The 24,067-nt window shown below is 39.0% G+C and overlaps 1 protein-coding gene across 10 annotated transcripts in view; it reads right to left on the reverse strand.

Moving 5' to 3' along the window:
• ERC1 (ELKS/RAB6-interacting/CAST family member 1) overlaps nucleotides 1-24,067 on the reverse strand; it is a 305,118-nt gene that overhangs the window by 57,383 nt on the left and 223,668 nt on the right. For all 10 annotated transcript variants that reach the window (XM_063318622.1, XM_063318614.1, XM_063318604.1 and 7 more), the window contains one exon: nucleotides 694-838. In XM_063318622.1, the coding sequence (XP_063174692.1) occupies nucleotides 694-838 (145 nt within the window). The remainder of the gene's footprint in view (nucleotides 1-693; nucleotides 839-24,067) is intronic.

The raw sequence follows: 24,067 nt of genomic DNA on the forward strand, positions 1-24,067 counted from the left end.
TTCTTGCCAGGGATGCCGTTTGGCTTCCTCTGTTTTTGATTGGAAATGTTTTTTTCACTTTGCATTTAATACTGAAACACAATATTAAATGCTGGAATAGAAACACGGTTTTCTGATTGTTATGCCAACACAAAAAGATCTTAGAAATGGGAAAGGCCAGAAATAGAAAAGGGCCAATCTCCTCACAAGCACAAGACCTCCCAAATTCCACTCTAGTAGCTGGCATTCCCATATGGTGCTCCTGTCACAGATTAGAAATCACAGTAGAGACTGAGAGTTGGAACACATTCATATTTGAGCCTTACAGCAAGGAGAATTTTCTTCCATGTATGCTTCTTCCCTCACAAGGCAAATGCAGATCAGCAAAAGAAGCATCACTACATTTCCCTGAATCTGGGGTTATCAGTGCCTGCTGAAGATAATAACCAATGTCCTTTTCATTCACAGTTTCCTACTCATTCTATCACACATTTACTACTCAGGCAGTGACACAAAGAAACTTCCCTCGACATTGATACTTCTTCTTTCCCCACCATGGTTTACGGGCTTCATGACTAGTAGCTAGTTTGAAATCGTTATTTATGCACTTTCTATCCCTACATGCAACAGGATTACACATGATTAGGTCCACAAATCAAGATAATGTCACAACAGTTTATTAATTCTTTTCTTTTCTAGACTTTCTCTACCCACCTGCTGCTTGAGCTGTTGCACAAGACGGTCTTTCTCTCGTTTCAGTGCAGCCACTTCATCTTGGGTCTTCTTCTTAGAGGATGAAAGTTCTAGCAGAGCAATATTGGCATCTTTTTCACTAATGGCAGCAAGGAGGGCTTCTTGTCTGAAAAAAACATATAAATACATTATTATCCTCCAAAACTTAGAGGAAGTCTCTATAAAGAGTTGAACATACAAATGCTGTAGCAGCGTGCAACTCTGAAGAGCAGTAATAAATATGTTTGTCATAGTTATATGTCCGTTGGTGGAACAGGAAGTCAAGACCCACCCACCTCCCCCAAAATGACTGTGCTGATACCAAATTATTGCTTATAGAATAAGAAAAACATATAATAATATGTTATTATTCTGCACTCAGCTTCTCAGTTTTTAATGACTACCATTTATTATTACTGTGGTTGAACATTTTCATTCTTTATAATGTTCTAAACATTTCCAGAACAGATTTTGAGAATACATGCACCAATACTGGACTAATCATAAGACTTCTGTGTTAAATTATATTAGGTTATACTGCCTATTCATGCAGCTGTTTTAGAAGGAAGGTGGCATGTGACAAGTTTATTGAAATCACTTGAACAATACAGTGTATTCCCAGAAGGAAACGATGACACAGACACTTTTGTGCTAGATGACAGATGTTGAAACAGATGCCTTCAAGGATGCTTGAGCTATTCTTTGACTTTTCTTATGAGTAACCAATATAATGAGCTTGCTGGATGCATGTCCTGAGTAACGAAGACAAAGATACGCCTGCCCTCATCACAACCCTTTTGTAGCCTCGCAGAAATGGTGTAAGCATCTTGAGGCTTAAGCACTATAACTAGACATAGAAACACAACCTTGCCATACTCTTTCCCAATAGCAAAAAAACTCTTACAAATAGAGTTCAGAAACATTTGATAGATACTAGGAAGAGATGAGACAAAGGTAATAGCCCTGATCATAAAACAGCATTTCTCAAATGAACTCAAAGGATTGCTCTATGTTAGGGAAAACAGCTATTTCTTTCTTTTGACCTTAATTCTCACCTTTAGCTGGCGCGGCCAAATCAGGATGTGCAACAGGATACAAAAGAAAACTTTGGCCTTACTGCCCCATAGGGGTGGCTTGTCCAAGCTCTCATCACCTTGCAAAGAAGGAATAAAATGAGGTCCTAACCATTTCTGGTGGCGTGAACGCTGGCATCATGCAGGAGTGGTGACGAAAAACAAACTCTGAATGCTACAGATCTCTTATCTACTTTTCATCTAAAAGTTTAGTTGCAAATGCAGTTAAAGCAGTAAAAATTCCAAATTCACAAATAATCAAAATTTTCACCCACTCTAGTTTATAAACAAAAGCATATTAATATTCCTAATTTCAGAGAATGATTTTTAAAAAAATAATCAAATGTGTTAAAACTATTCTGTTAATCATGCCAATAGCAATTACTACGCTAATAACATATCCATAACGCTTAGTCTTATATTAAAGATGTAAGAAAAATTATAGAAACTTAATGCAAACTATTAAGATTGCTTTTTATTACACCAATATATCTTTCTGTTTGTTGTCAAGATCTTTTTTAATAAAGACCCATCACAATCTGGTGACTTAGGATCATACTGGCAAACTGTTGAGGGTAGCAGTGACACAAAATTTGCTTTTTCTAATTCACCTGTTACCACTCCTTGAGCAGACTTTATTTGTAGTAAAATAGCTTACTCTCTCTCTTCCTGTATCTCCTTTCTAAACAACTAAACTTAATCTAAGTTAGGAATTCGTAATTGTGGCTAAACCAAAAATCTTTGCTCAAAAAAGTATGCATTATGATCCATGTGAAAGAATACCTGACTAAGAAAATTTGACAAGAACAGGACAAACGGACAGTGCTTTTATTTAATATTGATGTTTTGAACATATGCATCTAATATATTGGACTTTTAAGCTGAGGGCTTGAAAAGGGAAAGGAGTGGTACTACTAGAGTACAGCAATTTTTATTTGTTAAAATGCTGAAAACTTCACAAATTTTATGACCTTGGTGGGCATGAAAACATGTGTTTAATATTGTAATGTTTCTGAGGATGAAAAGCGAAATAACTTCACCAGGTACTTCAGTGCTTAGATCAAGGGGGCAGGGAGATGCATACCTAAATATGTAGGGTGGAGTCAGATGGCTTGCATTGGTGGCAGCTCAGCTGGACAAAGAACTTACTGTCCTGGACACTTAGTTATCCCTCCTCCAATCTGTAAGAATAACTGCATATGTACTAGCTTCTTGACCTTGTTCTAGAAAGTCTGAGCAATGCTGTTTTGCCTCTTAAAAAAAAACCTTCGACACGTTATTTTAATAGAATGGGACCAGGAAGTGGCTAGACGTGCAGTCCTGCTGATGGACCTGAGAAGATGTTAGCCTCTGAGAAGCAGCTCAGGGCTGCAACTTTTTCACCCAGCTTGGCAGGAGCCAGCGCAGCACTTTTGCCCACAGAGTTATGTGAAAGGCACGCTAACTCCAGAGCCCCAGAGCAGAAGTGGCCAGGTTCTGTGGTCGTTTCTCATCGAGAGTTATATTTAAAAAGCTCTTGTTATTTTTTACAGGTGGAAAAAAACTCAACTGCTCTCACTTGAAAGGCATGAAGTTTTGCTAAGACAATGGGTGAAAATTGACTCGCTGATGAGAAAGTCCATGACTGCTTTCCGATGAGTGATAGCTGCGGATGGAAGAACATCTTTTTTTCTTAGGCATTACAGGTTTCGGTGAGAAAAGAGTGATGATGCATGACCTGGCTTCCTTCTGATCCCAGTCAGCGACCAAAATATTTATGCCAGTGAAAGCTTAAGACTTCTATCACTGCACAGCAGAAGAAACTAGAGCATAAAAAAGCCACCGCTAAGATGTGATCTCTGTTCATCCCCTCAGTCACTCCAATGCTTGCTAGAGTTTTGCGGAAGCTACCCATATACAGAAGTTTGCTATTATCAGGATCTCAACGGAAGCCACATATCCTGTATCAGAAAGTGTGAAAGAACCGTGTATTTCAAGAGGAGGAGGTGTGTTTCAACAGACAAAATTGTTCACCATCTGAGAGCAGAATGGACTTACACAATGGACTTTCTGTGGGTGGAATTTATCTCTGGATTTATACAGGTGTTTCCTGTACACACTAAGAGAATAAGCTTGCTTTAAGCAGACTACCAGCATATAAAAAATCTGACAGATCCAGTTTAGAGAGTACTTGGATCCTGCCTAGATCGTATCTAGAAAAACTAGCACCTTAAATTATCCCTTGTCTTTCAAGACACAATACCACAACGTTAGGCATTTTTTTTAGACATTTTAGGATAATCAAAAGATACTCTAAATCCATTTATTCGATGAAGAAATACAAATATTCTGATGACCTAATGCAGACAAAGTAGAAGAAAGGAAAAGGTGCACATCAGATTCCCAGTTGTAGGGTCAAGATTGTAGGTGTGGGAACGACTGATAATGGGCGCATTATTATTGCCACTTTGTTTCTGTTGCTTTTGCTTTATGGAAAAGTATCCAATTTTGGATGTCTGCCTGAAACATGAAAAATATCAATAGAGTGAAGTGACAGAACACGATCCATGACCTCTGCTTTTTTTCTAGCTATCGGTACCCTGGGAAAGACAGGCTGGCTTGGAGCTCTGGTCATTTTCACTTTCTTTAGAGTAATCTGTTTTGATTCTAAAGAAACACTTATTCTTTTAATAGTAATCCCACAATCCTTGCTGATGATTCAGGACCAGAGCCAAGAATATCTCTGTAACAGTATCTATGTAGCCATTACTCTGGTATGGAAATTGGAGGTGCCTCAAATAGCATGTAAAGCGTACCTTCTGCAATCAAATCCTTTGTTGCCCATCTCTACTTCTTACAAGAAAACTCCACGACCAGGACAAGAAGATATGGATATCAGCCCATTGCTTATTTTTTGCTGAATAATCTTTGCCCCTATGCCCTAGAAAAAAGCATCCTACTGGCCAAAATGTCAGTGCTATATCCTGTGTGAGACAGGGGTGCTGGTCAAGAAGTGGGGTGAAAGGTGCTGTGGATTTCTATTTTCTGGAACTGAAACAAAATGAAGTCTGAACCAAAGTAAAAAAAATATCCTGTGATGTGATACATGCATTGCAGCTGCATTTTTGAATTCTGCAAGCTAAATGTATACTGTTTCACATGGGAGAAACGCAGGTGTCAGCGTCAGCTCTGCTGAAAGGAGACGTGTCTGTAATGGCACACTACTGTTCTCAACAGAGCTTGGAGTTGCTAAAATGATACTACAAGACCACAGAAAGCAAATATCATCAAGCAAAAAACAAGGTTTGTGACTGAAGAGCACTACGAGACTGACTTGTTTCCCTTCTTGATCTCTGTTATGCCCAGGGAGAGCAGAAGAATCTGCTGTAAGACGGGCGAGGTGGCAAGAAGGAGAAAATGGGCTGCTGTGTGAACGGTGCTAGTAGCACGTGAACGAACCTATCTGTCAGGAGTGCTGGAGTCCGTCACGCAGGCTCAGCTTCAGTTTAGGTAACAGACAGTGGTACAAGCTTAGCTTCTTCAGCAAAGCGAGTGTCTTCAGCTCACAACATCGGAGCTCTTGAAATGTCCTAACAGGCAGGCAAAGCATCTACTTGCTGCACAACCCAACATGGTTGATTTTTTTAAAATGCTAGCTAATGCCAGAGTCACTACAGCTCACACAAACGTAGCTCACACAAGTTAGTTCGGGTATTTCAGATAGGGCTAGTAGTCTAGCTGTGGCAGCAGTAACTCAGCGGAGGCGAAACTGGCTATTTATCTCTCCATTTTGGGCAAGTTCTGTAGTCCGTACTGAGCTGTAAAGCAGCTCACAAGAGGTAAGCAGACTTGAAAACAGCCTACCAAGGGAAACCTGCAATGTCCATAGTGTAGAACATCTAGTGAAAAGAGGTTTAGGATTAACTCTGAATTGGACAAAAGGAAGTACACTACAGAGAAGAGGATTTTTAATTCCATTTAGGCTGAAGCCTTTCACTGAATGTAGACTATGATGACCACAGGCTGGAATGGTACCAAGACCAGTTGGTTCAATTCTTAAAAGACTGTGGTAGAGATACTCTGAAGATCAATATCAACATTATTTGCTCTGTTTGCAGTCTTAAAAAAAAGTACAAAGAAAGATGGGTTTTCTACTTTTTAAAATAGATGACTGCATAATAGTTATATGGCAGTATAGCTGCCTCTGGAGTAATTCTGATTCATCCACAGCCTCCATTCTGTTTGCACTTCAGATAGGACTGAGGGTTCTTATAGCTGATGCCAAAGATGCAGCAATAACGAATGACTCCAGCTCTGAGACACAGACAGATCGAGAGGACTGAAATGTCTTGTGGAAGGCAGCGATGACTGTAGAGGTGAGAAAGCACTCAAAATTACCATGACTGAATTCTTCTGATGCCAAATATCATGAGCCTTTGAAGCACTCCTGATGAGGTCGTCCTGTTGCATTTACTGGCCAGCCTAATACTTTTGTCAACACACAACAAAGAATAGTGTGCAAAGGCACATCTCCTTCAGACCTGGAATGGAAGTGTCTGATTTTGGGAAGATAACTGGGCATGATGGCAACAGTTTAAATTGCAGCTTGGGTTTCAGTACCTGCCTTGAATCAAGGGAAAGCTTAAAGAATGTCCCTCAACCACAGTACCAGCCTCTGTTTTGAATGAAAGCTTAAAAATTAGAACAATGTACTATTATACTACTACACATTACTAATACTACAAACTGCAGAAGGCATTCAGCAAAGGAGTATTTTCTAAATCTCTCTGTAGCACGGAAGAAAGGAGTTAAGAGTTGTATACCATTTAACTTCAGACGCTGAACAATATTTTTCCTAGAGAATACTTCGTCTGCAGTGACTTTAGTAAAAATGTCAGCTGCTAGCATCTCATACACATGCTTACAGAGGCCCTAGAAAAAGACACACACAGCACAGATGAGATTTCTTGTATGGTCTTGGGTGAGGATAAATAAGTGATTTGGTAGTTTGAGTGACCAAGTATTTGAATGAACCTAGAAAATAAGGAACTACAGCTCATCAGATTCAGTTACCAAGTCCCATTAGCACCAAAACACCCTAGTGTACAGTGTAGCCAAAACCGTAACACATCTCCCTGGAGCACTGCAGACACCAGTTTTGTTTCATTCCTCTTTTCCTCTTTGGTGAACCACAGCATATTTTTGCAAATGGGGGCATCAGACTTTCTAACTACTCAGTAACCCTCAGCACTGCAGGACTAATATCCTATATTTCTGGATAATAAACCGTAGCAGGGTAAGTCCAATAAGGAGTAATAAAAAAAGCTCTTCCATAACAGTAAAAATGTTTTAACTACCAGGGTAGCCAAGTTTGTCCTCTGGCTTACAAATACTAATAGAATCAAGATGTCTTTAAATGGCTCTCTACAGCACTTGGTTTCAGAAGACTATGTAATTCCTTCACAGCTCCTTCCTAGTAAAGGAGAGGAATCCTTTTGGTAAAACATAACAGAAAGTGAATTTTTAAAAGCAGTTTTGTACTTTGCAGCACAGTTCTCAGGGTCATAAGGCTAGAATATTTATTAGCTGTATAATTAGAAAGAATAACAGGCTGCAAACAGTGCTGAATTAATGATGCTTCAGAAGATAAAAACTATACATATTTATTAAAAGAATATGCTTACATATGTCAGAGAGAACACAAATTCCATACAGAAATGTTATGAATATATTGTTCTATATAATTTTATTTCAAATGATGAGATTTCTTCCTATGTGGAGTATTTCTGAAAGTGTGGATCAGATAATATAAAAATAATATTGAGATCAGCAGCAGCTTTGATTTTAATGTCACTGAGGAAGTGGGATAATTCCATCAGGTCTAGTGTCATTATAGTGATCAAATCTGTTTTCTTTCTTGCAGGCAATAAACTAAAGCATTTGTGGATCTGACACAACTTTGGAGAGATCAGGTAGCTACAAGCTCACGGCAATCCAGTCAGTTCCTTCAACAGAGACTGTTGCTCTTCTGTGAGGGATGACTGACCTGCCAGAGTTTTCAACCTTGCATATTACGTTAAACTGTAATTATGGCTGTTATGCCTTTAATACAATAGGCTTTAAACTGGAAAGGTTCTGCTGTTTCCTAAACTGTTTATTCACTCCAGTGGTAAGGACATCAGTTGCTACAGAAGCAAAGAGCTGCTACTTGGGCAGTACTTGCTTCAGTTGTCTGATTTTTGTCCATGTCTTTTACTCAAAGCCTAGAGAAAACACTGATAAAAGCTTTTAATGCTTGTCTATCACAGCCATTTGTAAGGCTTACCATGGTGAATCACCATTATAACAAGAACTGTATCATTTGCATATGAATTAAAAAAAACCTCCCATGAAGTGACAACAACATGAAGAACTAGCAGGCAAAAAGATTCAGGTACAGTATTGCAGTATTATGAGAGCTAGACAGACATTTAGGTGACAGCTTAGAACACAAAAGCATTAGGACACAATATTTAGTAATTTCATGAGTTTGGTAGAATGACAGTGTTTGGGTAGGTCACACTTGATAAACTCTTAAAAAGTAATTCGTAATACAACACACCAAACAGCTGATCTGATGGGACAGGTCTGGTGCTAACTTCATCCTTTTCATCATAAACTCTGTCAACAAATCTACAGTGGTGGTTCCACACTTAACTTTTTCTCTACTTTTTTTTTTTTTTTTGCTGGTTATAGAACATCTTCAGAAAATTAAGAAAATATGACTGCTCTGAACCACGTGGAAAGTAAATTCCAGTTTCTAACACCCTGAGAACCTGCCAATGACCAGCCACCATCCCGTTGGTGTGGCCACAGAACCTGCAGTTCCTTGCAGGGAGGAGGCAGCCCTCGCAAAGCTCTGGGTATCAGGATTTGGTTCTTAACAGTAACCTTGAAAAATCCTGGCAGTCAGGCCAGAGAACATCATTTTAAGATGCTAATAGACCAGTACCTTACTTCATACACAAGTTGCCAAATTCTGCACCAGCTACCATTTCTGCAGTATGTAAGATGCAGCTATATGAAAAGCACAAAGTACCCCAAAGTGAGCAAAGCATTTATCCAAAAGAAACAGTAGCAACCTCTTGCTGCAAGAAGGTGGGAAGAAAGGTAACTTGGCAGTATGTACTACCTGCTCTTTTAATTACATCTGGGAATAATCAAACCTCATGCTGCAAATTAATTTCCCAAACATGGCCTTACACTCTCAGTCTAAAGGGATAATACCACACTCCTTCCATTCCTGTACTTGTTTCCTGAATCAGCAAATTACCTTTGCCTTGTCTGGATGGCACGTCAGCAGCCTTTCTCACCCCTGATCTACACTCTCACGGCTACCAAAAAAGGAATTGCGAATTCAAGCAAACCAAGTGAGAAGAAAATAAAAAAGTTGTTTGTCATCAGCAAATTGAAGCCTCTTGAATTTACACCTTTTTACTGTTCCTTTCAATGTCATTACATAGAAGTGTCCACGACTGGAAAACAAGAGATAAAAATATAAATTCTTTGTGAACAGAGTTGTGTGGTCACAAAAGAGATGCCCCTTTAATTTTCCATTATGTGAATGGTGTGATAATAAACCAATGTTAATTTTAGACACAGGGAGCACTACCACTTTTGCTGTCCTTATTTAAAAAAGATACTGAGAACATATTTAGATTTTCCTATACACATTTTCTCTAACATGCTAAACATCTAGAATCACAGAAGCATCATTCCTTACTAGGACTGATAAGCAATGCTTTTCAAAGTCCTTTACCTCAATATATGCAGAAGTAAACCTATAAATATTTTATATTACTTTTCCCGCCAATGTTTTAGCCCTTCTTTTACTTAAGCTTTCCATCTTTATTTTATGACTTTAGCACCTGAGGCAAAGATTTGCAGTTCCTAGTTCTGCTCACGTCTCGGCTCTGAGCGCTCAGAATTGCAGTGCAGCTCTAGACTGTGTTGCCAGCATGCCCAGAAAAAAAATTCTAAAGCTTTCGCGGAGAGACTTTCCAACCCACTACCAAGTTCTTGAACTACTTTTTTTGATTAATTCCTCCAATGAAAAAGAGGCTGCTGCATATCACAGCCGCTGAACTGATAGTACCTGAGCCTTACCTACCTGCCTGTGAAGAGTGGGAGTTCTCAAAGATGGTACATCTTAGAAGGAACCCTCAATCCTGGTAGATATTATGGGAGATTCTTCCCTATAAGGGTAGTATTTTTTTTAAGACAGCTTTCCTTGTTTTAGCAGCCTTCGGGGCAGAAGCTGGATGACAGACAGAAGTACTCACAAGGCCCTCAGATTCCACAGAGCTGGCTTTTCTGAGAAGGAAGTTCTGAATCTTGCACTATCTTCATCCCCAGTTTAACAGCAGGGCAAATACAGCACAAACTTAAGGTATAATTTTCATCCAGGCAATACAGGCCACCAGAATACATTCAACAGATTTTGAAAAATGACCTCATAAGAAAAGCAGCGACACAGTCAAGTACAGGTTGAGCTTTAGCTTAGCATGTGGTTTCACTATTGGCTTAAGCTGACACAAGACAGGGCTGTTGCTGAAAAAGATGGTTCTGCTCTCCCATTTTCAGGTTCCTGCCCCCTCTCTGGTGTCAGCACCACTGACTGTGTATCCCTGCAGCCTGGAGACCCAGTTAAAACCGAGCCTTGAATAAACAGGAGGAACCCAAATCTCACCACAGGTTCCTTATCCCTGGAGGAACTGTAGTTCTTCAAGATGCTGTGACAGCATCAAACCCTTAGTTGCCAAAGCCAGGGCTACCATAATGTAAGAATGGGAAGTGAATCATGGAATTCACATTGATTATAACATATCAAACAACTACAATTACTAGAGCGATAACAATTGTTCTCTAATTATGTCTTTGTGACTTAGACCCCAGGTGAAAGATGACAGAAAGAAATTTCAGCTACATCAGTCAAAAAATGACAGCAATACTGCAGTCTTAGTGTGGTTTCTGATCATGTGAAAAAATCAAGCCATGACTTATAACATAGTTGTTTTAAGAAAACTATCCAACCTTTAGTCTCGAAACAAAGATACAAACTGATAGAGAATCTACCTCCTTACTAAATGACTATCATGACTGTTATTTATGCTTAGTATAATTCATTTCACTTCTTTCTGCATTTGTCTTGTTTCTATGCTTGACGTGCTTATTCTGATAGGTCGTCAAACCTTCCTTTCTTTGTATTTTACCTTTCTGCTCATTGGAAACCAAGGCAAAGGCATTAACTTAATTTTGGGACCATATGCATACTATTGCTAACCCTAGCCCTGTCCTCAGTGCATTGTGGTTCCGCTTCTTTCCCGAATCTTTTTGTATCTGTGGCTATAGAATGTTTTATTATTTGTCTTGATTTCCTGTGGAGGATCTAATTCAGCATGAGTTTTCACAATTCTCACTTTACTCCTGTAATTTCTGCCTCCCAGAAACACTTCTCTTTCTTGACCAATTTTTAAGGCTGTTGCTAATTTCCTTCTGGATGCAGACACAGAGCCAGTTAGGTTTGTAACTCTTCCTCACACTTCTCCCCCTTTGTTTGGGATGCAAAGACCTCATACTTTCGGACTTTTGATTTAAATAAATTCCCTGCTTCCCCTCAATCAAACCTCTGAGTCCTTCTGTCCAATTCACTTGCTACCTAATATTCTTAATTTTTCTGTTTACTACTTTGAAATCGAAAACTTTACTTGTTTAGCATAGTTTTTTTACTTAAATGTAAGTGTACTCGGTTCATGGTCACTACAGCTGAAGCTGGTTTTAGTGATGATTTCTTCCCTATTATCATCAACACTTATTACAATCCTGAAGTCTCAAACCAATATTACTTCTTGGTGATCTAGGAAATACTGAATTAAGAAGTCCAGCAGTTTCTCTGATTTGTATCCCATAAATAGACGTCTCCCATAAAAATACACTTCTCCATTGTTATTTACACCTACCACAACTCTACACCTAAAATCCATAGCAGGCTACCATCTACTCTCTTTTTGTATAACTCCTTTAATGGTCCTTACACTATTTTGACTCAAAATAATGGTATTTCATTTATGCTACCACTTTTTTATTTCTTCAGAATCTCCAGTATCATTATTATACGCCACCTGTACTTTTATTTCTAGATTTCCTGAACTTGTACCCACATTCCAGCTGTGAATATCATTCTATTTCCCATTAATTGCCATTATCCCTGTGACATCTGGTTTCATGTTACATACCAGAGGTGTAGAGCATTTTGTTGTTCTCTTACAAACATCTCAATTTTCCTCTGCGTTTCAACAAATTTTCATGCTAGAGTTACAGACTGCTTTCATTATTTACTGTCTATCTGACTACCAACCTGGATGTGTGTCACCTAACTTCCTTCTCCCTCTTCTCTGAGGATTCTTTTCTACGATATTCCAAGCTTCTCTTCCAGAACCACCTTGTCTGATTTCTAAAAAGATACATTTCCTATAAGGTCAGACACAGTATATGGAACTGCTTCATTCAGCACCGAGGCATCACTTTGCCTCCTGCTCCTGGTAGTTTCAATGACTGCTGCTTAAGTAGTGCTAAAAAAGTGTTTCTAAGCAAACAGAAGTTGTTGAAAGGGTTGAGGACAGGAATGGAGCAGGTGTCAGGGGCTAGGGATAAAATTTGGATATATTTAGTTCCATAATTGCAGCAGAAGGGGCCTGAGAGGTTTCATTTAATTTCCTTTTTCAGATCCGGGTCTGAAAGTAGGTGTAGCTACTTGCAGTCTCTTAGTGCAGAAGATTTGTTTGAATTGGCACTACAGTATATTCTGATGAGCTCTGAAGATAAACAACTTTCCAGATGCTTAAAGCAACCAGTGTTCTACAGTAAGAAGGGAGCATCCCACCATCGTCTTTTCTGTTTTTATCTCTATCCAGTCCCTTTTCTTCATGGGAAGAATGAGAAGAAGCTGGAGCTGCATGCTGTAAAAACATTTTAGGAGAATGAACACGCATACTCTGCTCCAGAACCAGCACTGTTAAGCTTGATCTAAACCATGGAAACAGACCACTGACAACCCTTTATTATCACATCTCTGCTGAACATAATGATACGTTTTGTTACACAAAGCTTTTTTTCATGTACAGATTTAAAGGAGTTTTATAAAAAAAATTAACGAAGCTCAACCAATCTCGAAGTAAGCTGTTGTTGTCCATGTTTTGTAATGAGACAGAAGTACGTGAAACTTAACCAGCATGTTGAAAGTGAGAGAGCAAGTCATTCATATGTGAAGGAATTGGAAAAACCTCATTTGAGCACATTCCAGCTACTAACACCTTTTTAACTGAACGAATTTGAAGTTGTGTTTATCCTGTAGTTTAAACAAAACTCCTATGAAAATTACCTTATTGAGGAAATATTATCACATGTAAATTTACAGATATAACTCCAGTATCTTAGAAAAAGTAAAAAAACTCCAATTTCAAGGAGATGAAATAGAAGAAACAAACTTAAACCCACTTGTATCACACAGAGAGATTGGCTCTTGTGAAAATTTGTCTACATTATAGATAAATGGAAGTTCCCCTACCTTCTTGTAAGTAACCTTGTTTTGTTCCTTGTTTTGATATAGTTGTCCTTTAATTGGTTGTACCATTGATGAGGAGTATAATTTGGCATCTACTTACGTATTGAGACTTGCGATTAGGCTAGATTTTTTTTTTAATAAAATTTCTTGCTAAATTTCAAGATGTTTAAATTTTATCTATTTTATGGAAAAATTGTGCATATTTTCCAAGGCTGACTTCAGGATGAGGTGGCTAAGGCAGAAATTTGAGTGTGTTGCAAGGAACAGGACTGCTTTACAGGTTACAGCTTCTTAATTCTAACAGTACTATTTACAAACTATTAGAGGAAAAATGGCTCTTTCTGTCAGGTCCCCATAGTGTCTAAACTATTTAAAACGGTTAGATTAAAAAAGACAAATTCATGGCAAGAACAAGTGGAGATTTACTTAGTTGTATGGAGATACACAGTGGACAGGGGCAGAAAATAACTGAAAGGCAGGGTGAACATCAGTATATTGGACAACTTTTAATCCTGAAACTTTTTAATCCTGAAAAAATCCTTAAGAAATGGGTATTTTACACAACATCAGGAAAAAATATGAACATTTTCTGAAGTGTATGGACCAGTGAATTATAGGAAAATATAAGGATGCTTCATGCAGAATGAATCTTTTAAAAATTGAGATGGAAAGACCACCAACAAAGAAAAGTGTGAGATTTTTAAAACTAACAACTGCTAACTGCAAAACATGTAAACAAACATAGTCAATTGAAATAGAAACATGGATTAGTGGAGCTGAGAGTCAAGATCTATTCTTCATGCCTGTCACTTGTGGCTCGACCAAGAGCACGTCATTTAAATACCTCTGTAAATGCAAATACTACTATTTACTGAAGAGAAGGATTGTAAGAGTACATCTGGTAACATCTGTAACAGTGACATCCTGACCTGAAAACAGTCAGGTCTCTTTTTTTTTTAAAGTATTGTTAGCTTAAAGGAAAAAGGGGATTACCAAAATCTTGCACACTTCAAGCTGCCTTATTTTTGCTAAGAGTACCACTATTGCACCGAGATTTTCACTTCTTCACACAAGAAACTTGAGGAGCTACAAGGCCACAAAACTACGAAGGAAACACCTGAGAAGCAAGAGGATTCCCCTACCATCAAACGCCCAGCAGACACACAGCAGAGAGCTCTTGGGCAAGACAAGTGAAACTGCCAGCTTGGAGCAAACCTGCCTTTATGGATTTATGGCAGCCTCCCAGTTACAGGCCCATCTGGGTTGTAGTGAGGGGGGGAGGCTGGGAAGACCATGCGCCGGTTACATTTTTGCCATTCCTGCTGCGGTATGGCGTGAATAAATCACAGGGCTGAGGTCAGAACAGCCAGCCCATAAAGTGATTCATGGGCCCAGCAGCACATTCCCCCAGGACTATGTACTTTATTACAGTAAACCTCAGAACAAGATACAATTTCCTGTCTCAAGGAGCAGCCTTTAAATCAGGACACCTGGACAGCCCTGCAACCACTTACAGAAACAATAGGTCTTAGCCCCACCGCTGCCTCTCCTTGCTGGTCCGCGCTGCGTCTAACGCTAAACACCACCTATAGAAACCACCTCCTTCTGCAACAGATTACCGTGGTGACAAGACCGTGGAGTCAACGTACTGATATAATCCTATTCTTCAGCCATAGCTCCCCGCCCAAGAAATAAATATGCTCCATCTGTTGTTTTTCTTTCCATTTTAGCTTTTTGGTCTCTTCTGCACTGTAAGAATTTGACCCCAAATGTTAAGGCAACAAAGGAATTGAAAGGTAACTCATTGGTCTCTCTGTTAGATCCTTCACCAAGAGGGGCCTTTTTTTTTTTGCAAGCTGAAGAATCTGCCATGCAATTTAGGTTGTAATATGAATGTTCTCACTGTGATCAACAACTATGACGTGAATTTTGGGTTTGGCACCTGGAAAGAAATTGAGGTGGTGACAGAGATGATGGTACTGTTGGACCCCCGAAAACTCTCACTCTCAGCTAAGTAATCTTGCTCTTAGGCCACAGGTTGTGTTTTCAGGAGAAAGAACAACAGAAAACTCATTTTAAGCCATGAAACAAAGCAGTGGGTATTGCCCGGTCTAAATAATCTGGGGAGCCTTATCTCGAAACACTTAAATCTCTTAGGCCTTCTGGGCTGTTCAGGAACAATCTGCCATGACTGACTGGTATTCTAGTTGTCCCTCGGATAAAGGTGAGGCATGTGCTGGACTGTACTTCTGCTGTTCTCCTTGGAAGCAACTGGACACTCTTCAAATGGCGGCTTCCCATGTTCACACAAAGTGAGACAGAAGAAAAACTTGCTTTACCTCCTTCAGATCCATAATGGGTCACCAGAATGAGAGTTTTACTCAGGTATGTTTTTTCAGTTTGCATCATTCAACAATGAGGAGCATGAATGAGAAAAGGGAAGCTTCCCTTCCAGCATTTATTGGTAAAAGACAAGAGTTTCCTATGGCTTTGCTGACAGTAAGTCATTCTGTAGAATCACTCTGCAAATAGTGGAAGAGATCCTGATTATATCCACTCTTCAAAGTTCTTTGAAATTTTAAAACTATAGACATAACGAGGTAACATGTCCCTGGGAAGCTGCTTCATGGAAAACACAGCTAGTAATAAGAAGCTTACATATACCGAGACACACCTGGAAGACTTTCAGAGGACAAGAATGTAAGAGAAAGTTGCAGAGGAGGGGAAGTTTGGGGGAAATCTAGGGGAGAATTCATTAAACACTGAAAGTCAAGAATGTTGTTGAGCTGGTCAAAGAGAAAAAAAAATATCTAGATAAGGAAAGGGGAAAAGAGAAGGATTGATAAAACAGATGTAAGTAACGCTAAACCCATCAGATTTGTCCAAGACTGAACCCCCCTGAAGCTACTTGTCTCGTGATTACTTTTCCTACAAGCAAAAAAAGTTGTGTGGAAAACTACTTCTTACACCTCCTTATTTTATTTTGTTTTATCCTACTTAATGGATCTCCTTCACTTTTGTGGATTTTTTCAGAGCTTACAGTATGCAGAACTAAAGCTTATTCATTGATTTTATCCAGTCTGACTTCCGTACAGAACAAATACTTACATCGTATCCAGTCGCTCCCATTGAAGCCAATAACTTATTCTGAGGGGGTAGGAAAGGACATCTCGTCTTGTGACTGAAAGCCATGAGGAACTTGTTGCTGCCCTTGAGTTTGTCCTGGTGGTTAATAATTTTCGCTGTTGGAAAGTCATATGTCTTTCTAATCCTAATTCTTTCTGTCCTCAGTTTCTAGATAATGATCTTTGTTTTGACTGCCTTTACTGGAATAAACAGTGTTTTAATATCACTATTATTTAATTTTCTAGATATTAGAACTATACAGAATATTGTGACAACTGTATCAACTACCCTATAAAACAGAAGTAAAATCCTCATTCTATTCGTACTCATTAATCCTACTTCTATGTAGTCAAAGTCCTTCTGCCGCAAACATCACACTATTTTTTTCCATTACATTGCTACATCTTTTCCAAGTCATTCCTCTCAAAATAGTGTACAATAGTCTCCACATTGTTCTAATTTATATGCCTAATGTTCAGATGCACTTTGTGTAAATGAGTTCATATTAAGAAGCAATTTAAATTGCCCCGCATGTCTGTTCTCACCATTAGGTAACCCTATGCCGTATCCTTTATCACCTGCAGGTCCTATTGACTGTCATTTTATACTTCCAGCGCACTGATAAAATGATTATTAGCATCAAGCCTAGTAACAAAACCTATGAAGCTCAAATATAAATATCACTGTTCAGTTTTAATTGTAATGGGCAAATGCTGACAGATAATGCTCACTTTAAGCATATTGTCTATGCAGCGTTAATACATAATATTGGAAACTGGTCATTTACAGAAGTCTAATTATAGTTAATGCAAAAAATTATTTCAATTAAACAAGTTGATTTCTTTTTTAAACCAAAGTTAGAGATAATCAAGGAGTCATATCACATTTTTTTTGACATTACACATCTTACACAAATCAAGCTGACTGGTCTTAATTAAAAGCCTATTCTTTAATTCTTTACATTATCAGAATCTTCCACCAGCATATTCATTACTTTGATCACAAATTGTAACAGTTAATCAATTCATAGCAAGTTAGTCATCCTGCCCGCTATTCTGCAACACTTTCAGAACTTCAGCATTTCCATAACTTCTAGAATTTCAACAGAATTCCAATATTTATTAAACTTTCAAAGAGCCAAAATTCCCTTCAGCCAACTTCTCTTAGAGTTCTTAGATACCAGAAATCTTGGCGTGCCACCCCCAACTCATGTATAACATCTTCAGCAGTTTCTTATATTGAAAAGAAAAAGATACGGAATGCCACAGTGCCTTTGTAAGGTGAGAGGGAAAAACATTTCTGTTCAATTCCTGTGTGATCCAAACTAATAATAAAGGATGCCACAAATCATTAAAGTAATATTTTAGCAATAATACAAATCCCTCAAATGCCTTAACGAACCGAAGAAGAAACAGGAATAGATCTTTCTTGACTTTTTTTTTCCCAGTAAATCTAAAAATTCAGATTTTTATAATTGAACATATTTTTAATAGTTTGAATACTGGCATTAAGAAAAAACAGTGGTCATTTCATCACCACAGCAAATATGAATAATGGTGTTCTCTCTGAAAGCAAAGACGAAATTCCCATTGACTTCATATAGTAAGAGCTGTATTAAGGGACTGGATTCCATCTGCCTTCCAAATGGCTTTAAATAGTCATTAAATATTCCTGAAAAACTTTCAGCATTCCACCTATCTATTTAAAAATACACATAAAATCATATTTAATAAAGAAACACTTTAAGGTTGCAAAGTGAAATTTGCGGACGTTGAGAAATGGAATTGTAAGACTTGCGGGGATGCCTTGTGCTGTTTCAGTCTTTTATTGAATGAACACACAGAGGTTTGACCAAAGAACCTATACCTCATATCCTACTGAAAAGCTTATTTACCCGTGAGAGTAATATACTCAGGGACTATGGCAGGAGAGCACCTTAAGTTGCTTAGCAAAGTCGTCTTCAGATAAAATAGAAATTAGCACCGTCAGATCCGTAAGAATTTTCCAGCTAATCATTTGCAGCAAAGTGCCTAACTGTGACATACAGAATGGCTTCAAGGGTGGAGTGCAAAAGTAAGTTTTGATTTTTAGGTTTTACGTAGGATGTGTAATCCCCAATCCTATTTTCAAAAACTGTGACAGATGTTTTATTGTTAATGTGATTTCAGTGCAAAACAAAGTAGAAAAGCAAAAGGAAATATAAGCTTTTTTTTTTTCCCCTCACATGTCTTGCTTTTTTACTCACTGCTCTGATAGGGTCAAAGGGAAAATACTGGTAACTAAGTAAAATAAATGGTAGAAATGAGAATGATCTCCTCTGTCCTCTCAAATTGATGGCAGTACTCTATATAATCTTCTATTCAAATGCAACGCTATCACATCTGTGTCAATCAAGACATCCATTCGTAGTGTGTAGACCCCAGAGCTCGTTTGTGCAACAACAGCAAACGCGCCAGGGATGCCACGAAAAGCTCAGTAATGTGCCAAACTCTCTAGCTTTTCCAGGTGATTTTTTTAGGCAAATACCAAGGGAACTTTTTTTTTCCCCTTCCCTCCAGACGAGCGTGTCCTATGAAGGCGTTACCTGTGGCATAGCGTGGTAACCAAAGTCTACCACAAGCCAGAGCGAGGGTATTAACACCAGGAACTTTCATGTGGCTCCAGAGCCGTCACTGCGCTCCTCAGAGAGCTCAGCGCCTTTTCGTCTGGCTGCAAAGGGAACAGTGTGTTCAGGGATGTATGAAAGCCCCTCTTCCCCGTCAAGATGCTGAGAGAGGCCACTGCATGTTCACAGCAGAGGTCACTCCGAGGGGAGGAAAGCAATAACAACCTGACTGGAACAGACACCTTCTTCACAGAAAAGTCAGTCATTTATGTTTTCGGTCTTGTACTGCAAAAGATTTTGTAGTAGTTCGTTTAAAAATAGAGCAGGGAGTCTGCTCTCGACGCAGAAATAAAGTACACACGCTAAATATATCCGATTCCAGCCTATACAAAATACTGGTGAAGAGTAACGGCCCAAAAGACTCTCTGGGAAAAAGACTGTTTTAGAACAAGAAGGCTATCACACTGTAACTGCTTTACAACATTAAAGTTAATGGCAGCTTTTCATTAATATGGCTAGTAAATATTTTGTTTAAATTAGCATTTTACCATTTTTTGATGTCTTGAGTTAGCTACCTAATTGTAGACATTTTCTTTTGCTTTTCCTCTAGTAGACACTACTGAAAAGAGTGAAAGAATGCTACCTACAGGAGAATTTTTAGTTTCTATTCAACCCTTTCAGAGCAAGAAGCGACATAGGCGTAAACCAGAACGAAAGAAAAAAATGGCATCTGAGAAGAGATCCCAGGTTCTCCAAGACAGACTCGAATGGGAGCAGAGGACTGCATGACCTCAGACAGTGCATTGCTTCCTCTCAAAAAAAGTGCAATTTATGACCAATGAACAATTCAACCATGAGAAACGAGATCAGACAATTTGCCTCCCCAAAGGACACAGACAAAAGCTGTGTTTATATTAATTGACATCCTCTCCTTAATTTTCTGTGCAGTTGAATCACTCCAAGCCCTCACACATTCCGTGGAGTTCTCACAATCGCAAAAAACCAAATTCAAATTGAACAACGTAAAATGAGCGTGTATGACACCCAACCCACACATATATGGGACTCAATTAAGCGCATGGGAATAAGACAGTAACTCTCCCTAATTCTCTAAACAGCATTTTCTTACAAAGTCTGAGAACTTTTTCAGATTGAGAATAGCTAAAGGAAGAACGTCCGTGCTACTCAGTAATTTTGGGAGGGGAGGGTGTGGGTAGAGAAGAAGGGGGTTTTTCAGTGCAATTTGGTTACAAAGCTTGTTTGCACAGGGCTGTGCTGGCCTCATGGTGACTATTCATAAGGGATCCCCAGAAGAGCTGTAAAGTCTGCCTATAGCCCAGGTGCTGTAATTGCTGTCTGTCAAAACAGAGCTGTTTTCTTAGCAAACATTTCAGAATGCCCAACGTTAGAGTTGATTAGTTTGGGGTTTTCTGGGGAGGAGTATCAGGATGATGACTGAGAGACAGAGTAAAACTGATGACTCTGAAACAAAACTTTGATTTCATTAAAACACTCCAGAGAGCGTTTAATTTCTCAGTTAAAAGAATTCCCGTGCTTGGAAGGGAAGGAAAGCCAGCAGTAGGAATTACCAATAATGTCCAATTCCCACTGTACGAAATACGAATCTGTTCAAGAACCAAACAGAGAGGTGCTATCAGTAAAGAAACTCGCTCAGCTGCCCCTTGAGCACAGATGTTCATGCAGCGAAACGATTCCCAGGTGGCAGAGATGACTCCCTTCCAGTACACCCTGCACCCAGCGGTCTCTTTCTCGGCCAGTTTCTGAGGCTTCTCCTGTGCACAAGACCTTTGAGAACCTCCACCTTCACAGCAAGCCTATTTCGAACCCAGCCTGCTCCATGTTGGTAACGTGGAAGGACAGACCCGTCTCCCTCAGGTGCTGGCAGCAGCGCTGACCACACAGAGCCCATTCAAACCACATCATGAGATCATCTACCGGATTTGTACACAGGCTGAGCCTGTGCAGGTCCCAGACACCTGAGCATGTGAACTCTATAAAAAAAACAAACCCACTTCTTGCACGAAACCGCACACAGAAATATCAGGGCTGGGAGAGGGGGACAGCAGGCGGAGTTGGCACGAGGGAAAACAGAAGGAAATTAGGAGCATATAACAGAGCGAGGCTTCAGCCATCTTTTGCAATTAAAGAAACTCTTCACAGACCCTTAAAGTGGCAGAAGGTATTAGTTGTACATTTAGGCTGTGACTTACAACTTCCTACCCCTCTAGCATGGTTAAGACAGGCAACGCAGATGTAAGCCATCGACAACCATAGCAGCCCCTTACAAACCCCTTTAGGAAGGACTTGGTGAAGCAAATTCATAATGGCTCTTCCCGCACATTATCTGCACTTCTGTATTTTCCATCAGTAATCATTGCTCCTGAACATCCACAGTATTAAAGCAACTTAATTTGTACTGCTCAGGTTACATCAATGTCAACGCTTACTTGAAGTCCCAGGGTTTTAGGGGTTTGGAATTTTGCCATCAAAATCCACTCCTGGCTGAAACGTGGCAAAGCGGGGCTCGGCCCCTCCCCATTTCCCAGGCATATAAGGATTTCATATGAGGATTTTTACAAAAACCCTCTGCAAGTGCTTAAGATCTTTTTGTTTTTCTCAAGCAAGAAATGTCTTGAATTACTACTATTATTATATTTGACAAAGGTTAATTGTGAAGTCTCAAAACGTACATAAGAAGTTTTAATTAAAAACAAACATCTTGTTAAATCCAGTACAGCATATGCTCCTACTAGAGTGCACCTCCTTATTTTAGCAATAGTTGATATATCTAAAGACTACAGAGTGCACGACAATGGGTAATTACAAGGGTAGCTCAAATAGCACAGGCAATAAGTAACAGCATTTCATGATTATTTAGAAAAAATAGTGAATAGGCAACAATGCTTAGGCCAGTAATTTTAATAAAAATTCTAATAATTCATTGGACTGATTTAACAATTTCTGAGATTTAATACTGATTAACTAATTTAATGATTTTTAACAACACCTTGAGAAATACTAAGCTAATATTATTACCATATTTTTTTCAAGCTAATGGTCATTATACAGCTGTCTGGAAATGCACCTGTGAAGCAGACATCAAGCCAAAGGCCTTCACCAAGCTCTCTGCTCTATTTAAAAAGGCATTCATTTCTGCTATCGCTCTCAGCATTGCCTCAAACCAGGCACTTGCTCCACAAGTAGAATTCACCACCCAGAATTACATGCACAGGTTCCCTTCGCAGCTAATGCGGGAAGTCACACATCTCATAGTGGAATTAATGTCGGGCAACAAAACAGAGGAACATTTTATTCAACAGGGGAGAGATAGAACTTGTTTCGTTCCTAGTTTTAGGAACTGGAACTATTGCCATGGGAGGATCTATCTGTAAAAGTGGAATCCATAACCCACAAGTACTCCTGAGGATACAGGTCTAAAACAGGCATTTGCACACAACTGACTGCATCAACTTCTTTTACAGCATGTGAGCGAGAACCGAATGATGACAGAGGAAGGACACGGTAGTGACTGCCTTACCTACAGCAATCTGGTTTTCATAACCCTGCCCAGAAACTGTGAAATTTTCAGTCTCAGGAAGTTCAAACCCAGTAGGACAACTACTGGAGTAACCAGGCTATATAATGTATTCCAGGATGCTTTTTCATTTCCTATGCAGAAGGAAATAACAAAACTGGGGATCTTTTACGGCAATACTCAAGAAGGTTCCTCACTTCATATTAAGCTATTTTAAATGGTATTTTATTTTTTTTATTCTTTTGATGGTGCACATATGATCTTTATGTTGTTAAACAAGCTCATACCAGGTAAACAGAATGTCCTCTTTAAGAAAGTGTAGAGACAGTTTTGCATTTCGTAATGGTAAAAACACAGGTGGACTCTGCAAAGTCTCCTTTTCACATCCAACAAAAGGTGAAGTTTGAAAGTTAGTCCTCTGTACGCATCAGATCTAAGGAATTGCCACTGCAAATATTCTGTTCCTCAGGGTTGTTTTCTAGATTAAATATTGTTTTATTGACTAATTTTTAAGGATTAAGCCTTCAGCTTCCCCACTATGCTTCAAACCATAGTGACCACAATTACATAAGAAAAGCTGTTCCACCCAGCTCCAGAAGGATCATGAATGGCCTCTGTAATGCCACATAGGTGAGTCTGGACTGCTGTGATGTAGCAAACCAAGCACTGACAAAAGTTAGAGCCAATGCCACTAAAAAGATGGAAGACCTGAAGAGTAGCCAAGTTGTCAGCCACCCTAGTGGACTTTACAAATGCCAAAGAAGATTTTTGCAACAGGATGGGAGAGTCTGTACTACAAATACAACTCAAAAGAAAAAACAGATCCAGTTGTAAATACAGAATTGTATTAGATTCTAGCAAGTTTTGAAGAGCAACAGTCTAACATGCTGATTTCCATTCTAGAATTCATTTTTCTTTGAGCTAACTTGCATGCAAACGTTTCTCTTTTTGAATCAAGGGGCAACCACACCAGTGAAAATCTATCATTCTGTCTCCTTTTATATAAAGTTCCAAAATCAACCAAAGTTTCCAGGGCAGCGTCATTTGCAGTTGCATAATCGATGATAATACCACTACGTCTGAAATGGAAAGTCTACAACTGATTCCTGAACTGGCACAGGACCTGAGGACTACAGGTTTAACATAGCAATGTTCCAGCATCAAATACATTTATATAATGTAGATAAAATGCTAAACAGATCAATACTTTATATTGCATGCTAAGAAGCTACAGTATTCATGATTTTTGTGTATCTCTAAAGAAACCAATAACAGACACTTCATGTGGCTCTCTGTGGATATCCTTTGTCTAAATCACAGGTTAGTGCATAAAAAGGAGGACCACATGAATGTTTGAATTAATGTCTTATCATCTAAATGGCTGCCACCCACGTCGATTTTTCAGTCTATTCCAA

The sequence above is a fragment of the Chroicocephalus ridibundus genome, chromosome 1, assembly GCF_963924245.1.
Source record: "Chroicocephalus ridibundus chromosome 1, bChrRid1.1, whole genome shotgun sequence".
Classification (NCBI taxonomy): Eukaryota; Metazoa; Chordata; class Aves; order Charadriiformes; family Laridae; genus Chroicocephalus; species Chroicocephalus ridibundus.